General features: G+C 41.4%; 1 protein-coding gene across 1 annotated transcript in view; it reads right to left on the bottom strand.

The window, feature by feature from the left end:
* Positions 1-4,058, bottom strand: part of LOC126387866 (neuronal vesicle trafficking-associated protein 1-like) — a 20,530-nt gene extending 16,472 nt beyond the window's left edge. Inside the window, exons 1-2 of the mRNA XM_050040603.1 lie at positions 3,783-4,058; positions 3,221-3,397 (exon numbers count right to left, since the gene is read on the bottom strand). Of these exons, the coding sequence (XP_049896560.1) occupies positions 3,221-3,349 (129 nt within the window). The 5' untranslated portion in view covers positions 3,350-3,397; positions 3,783-4,058. The remainder of the gene's footprint in view (positions 1-3,220; positions 3,398-3,782) is intronic.
* Positions 4,059-4,258: the final 200 nt, after the last annotated feature.

Here is a 4,258-nt window from a genome sequence, read left to right as displayed (position 1 = left end):
GCAAACTTATACGGGACGCATTTGCCCCTGTTACCGTTTTAGCTCGTTTCGCGGCTCCCGGCTCCCTCAATACTGAACCAATTTTAAAACGAGTTGTACCCATGAATCATACGCACACATACACATGGGGAAATAGGGCCCAGGTTGAAAAATACCGAAGTTATCCTTTAAGGGTAGGGATGCACGCGATTAGTCGTCTAAACAATTAAACAACCGCCCTCTTGCTAGTCGGCACCGGAAATATTAGTTGGTTAAACTAATAAGGGTTTTATTCATGTACAAGGTTGCTTAACTGTCATGCAGCCGCCCGCCAGTAGTGGGTGCTACAGAGCCATCAGACAGCAGTCCCCTCCCCATGGTAATGCTGAGTAGACTGGAGTTTTAAAAACCAGCACGGTTTGGCAGTACTTTGATCTAGAAAATGAATTCAGCAGCAATTAATCTTTTCTGATATATTATATTATTTGTTAACTTTATGTGAATGTTGTCAGATAATGTGCAGTTTATTTATTTTAGATGTTATTTTAGTGGTTAACTTTTGACTGAATTGTTCACATTCATACTGCATGGCACAAAGTGTCTCTTGTGTACTTCAGCAGCGTTTAAAATCCGACATGGTTGTTGAAGATTGAGATTAAAGGCTTCAAAGGGCTCTTAATGCAGACAATATTTTTTGGGACAATGTTCAAACACTTAACAGTAAACTTTGCTAAATTTTGACTGTTTTCTGGGTGTTTTCCCTTTTTTAGACTAGTCGATTAGTCTGAGTAAGGCAGGCTTGAGGGGTGGTGGATGTGTCCAACAATCACCAACTTTCACCCAGGAGGCCGGTGTTCACTACCTGTATGAATGTAAAGACAAACCCTGTTGGGTTTTTCTAAACTTGACCACTTGAGTTTGTTGTCTAAGGAAAACATTGTCAATTCACGATTTTGTACTAACGTGGTATGTTTATTTTGTTGACATAGGATCCCAGGAGTTCAACAACAGCAGACCCAGGCTACCTTGTGCATCATATGTAAAATCACATGGAAGGTCCATGACCACGTGGCAATATGTGATGAGGTCAGAGTGAGAATGTGTTGGATGGGGGGTGGGATTTGTTTTTGAAAAATCTGATGTGGGGCTGCAACTCTAATTCAACGCTAATTTTCACTTCATCTGTAAGAAAATATTTTGATGAGGCAATTACTTGCTGTCCATATCATGTAAGAAAGTCATTTTTAAAATGGCAATCACAAATTTCCAGACCCTGAATGGGCATCTTTAAGCAACAGTCCAAAACTCACAGATATTTAAAGAATAGTTCAACATTAAGTAAATCCATGAATTCACCTCTTTGTTGAGAGATAGATGAAAAGATTGATAGCACTCATGTCTGTACGGTAAATATGTAGCTTGAGTTGTTTGTTAGCTTAGCTTAGCATAAAGACTGGAAGCAGGTTGAAACAACTAGACTGTCTTTATCAAGCGCTACCAAAATCCACCTACTAACGCCTCTAAAGCTCACTCATTAGCATCTTATCTCTGATTAAAAATATATAAAAACAATGTGTTTTGGTTTTACAGTTGCTTATATGCCAGATTGTAACTTGGCTGGGGGCAGTGACTTCCCAGAGTCTTGTCAAGATGTTAGTTAGTGAGCTTTAGAGCCGCTGGTAGGTGTATTTTGTCACTGTTGGATAGAAACAGGCCATCCAATTCAACCTGCTTTCAGTCTTTGTGCTAAGCTAGCCAGCAGCTGGTTGTAGCCTTATATTTAGGCCACCGTGCAGTCCATCTTCTCATCTAACTCTCAAAAAGAGAGTGAAGATCTGTATTTCCTACAATGTTGAACTACACCTGTAAATATATGAGACAGTGAAGAGCAGCATATCCTCACATTTAAGAAGCTAGAATCAGAGAAAGTTTTGAAAATGTCGCAAATGATTTGTTGTGTTGATTTGTTTATGCCTCCTTGTTGGATGATGTCACCACTAAAGATGTAATGTTTTCCAGGAAGAGTCCACGTCATGTTTCAGATATCAAAACTCAGATCTGAAGTGCACTTGTTCTTACATGGAAATTGAGTATTTTTCCAGAGAAACTTCAGGTAATGCTGAATGTTAATGATGTATAACTGAAGGCTAATTGTGATGTTATAGTGGAAAAATAGCAGTGCAAACATCTCCTAATCTTGAACACTGTATCAGCTGCACGGTCGTGGCGAGGATGAAAACAAACAGAACACCAACACTAGATAAATAGTCATTTCATTTACTGTGGACAGAGCCAGAAGCTATCATCACCGCACCACGCTGGTGATAGCTTTAAACTGAAACGAGTTTGTTTCTGCCTACAGTAAATGAAAGGACTATTTATCCCTGAGTGCTGGTGTTCTGTCAGTTTTAACTGTGATGATAACACAAGGTGGCAGAGAGGATTGTACATGGTTGTTTAGCAATTGGCATTAACATAAAGTAGCCAAATCCTGTTTAAAACTGAATTGACTGTCCTATTAGACTCCAGTCCAGAGAGTGTTTTGGGTCGAATACTGCTGCACGTCAATAATCCTCCTGATACCTAATAAGGTGAGACAACTAACTGGTGTTTATAAAATTATGTTATACTATCAGAGCTCTACAATATGCAATTGATCAGGAGCTCAGGGTAGAAACATGGATTCAAACAGCTGCAAAATGAAATCATCACACTGTAACTGCTGTTGTCTTGAAAGGAGCCGAACGCTGTCACACAACTGATGCATAATAAAGCTTTCATATTAACCTGCCTGTTGTCTAATTCCATTCATTTTCATAATGTGCAATCAGTGCAGCTCTCTGTCCCGACCCCATAGAAACACCAATCAGGCTCTCCACGTTGCGCTGCCACCATGGTAACTGGATTAACGAGCTGCGGTGCAGTTACTATGGGATGTCGAGATGATAAATGACAGTCTGTCTGGCACCAAATCTGTCTCCTAATCTCAGCTGGGAAACAAAGGACACGGCTGGGAGACAGCTGAGATGAATGAATTTGTGAATGAATAAAAGGGTGAGTGGGTGTGTGTATAATGTGTGTATATGTTTGGGAAAGGCGGGGGGGTCAGTATGGGAGGGTTTGAGGACAGCGTAGGTCAGCAACACTGAGTTAATAGAAACAGATTTAGGGAACAGATAGACGCACAAACAAGCAGGAGAACTCTGTGTCTTTCACACACAGCCAGGCTGTGGTGTCTCACCTTGTCAGGTGCTTGGCTCTGGAGGCTGCCGACATCCAGTGGAGTGATGAGGGGCACATTCTGAAAGCCATCCTCCACGCTCACAGGTTTGGCCCCTTTGTCTTGAAGATTACTCCCCAGTTTCACCATCTTTCACCGCCCTTTTATATATCCCCTTTATTTCCCTGAAGACTGCTCCTGAATAGAGGAGGTGTTGAGAAAGGATGGTTTTACCTCACAGCCTGTCAGGTCAATGAAACCTTGCAGAAATGAGCAGAAGATTCTAGTGTGACAGATTAATATTGATGAGATTTTAACTTCATTATTGTTGCCTTTAAGTACACAGTAAATATGAGTGAATGTTATCAAATGTTTTATTGATAAAATCAAATTGGGAGCATGTGATTAATAAGTGGATGATTGGAGGAGCAAAACACTCAAAAAGAACATTTTGTTTTGAATGGATCTCTGATTGTTTTTACCAGAAACCAAAATAAAAAAAACTCTACCTACAGCATCTTTTCTACCCTTCTCCATCACAAAATATACAACAAAAATGTACCCTTAAAAAGCATGTACTTACAGCTGATCGTCCTTGTCCGTCCGTCTCCTCTGTGCTGCGGCAGTGTTTGTGTCTGGACAGAGGCGGAGGGAAGCGCAGATGAGGAGCAGGTGAAGCTGGAGGCTGCGCTGCGGTGTCGCTGCTGCTGATGCTGCGGGAAAGCAACGCTGCACCGCCGGAGACAAACTGGATGTCTGGCGGCAGGTTTCCTACCAGCAGGCAGCCCAACCCCCTAATCCAAACACAGCCTCTTCTTCACCGCGCTGCTACACCCAGCCGCTGGAGCTGCCACTAGGGGGATTTTTTTTTTCCTTTCGGGAGTCTCGTTTGTTTGACTAAAGTGGAAGCCGAATTAATGCTGCCTTTCAGGGCTCCTCGTAAACTCCTGAACTAAAAGGGTGGAAGCATTTTTCTTGCATGTATTGTGTGAATAATATTTAAAATCACTTGTATAGAACAAATTATTTTGCACTGTTGCAAAATTACTTTTATTTTTG

The sequence above is a fragment of the Epinephelus moara genome, chromosome 3, assembly GCF_006386435.1.
Source record: "Epinephelus moara isolate mb chromosome 3, YSFRI_EMoa_1.0, whole genome shotgun sequence".
In the NCBI taxonomy this organism is placed as follows: domain Eukaryota; kingdom Metazoa; phylum Chordata; class Actinopteri; order Perciformes; family Serranidae; genus Epinephelus; species Epinephelus moara.
Note: the sequence above shows the minus strand (reverse complement) of the source record. Positions and strands in the feature narration are given on the sequence as shown.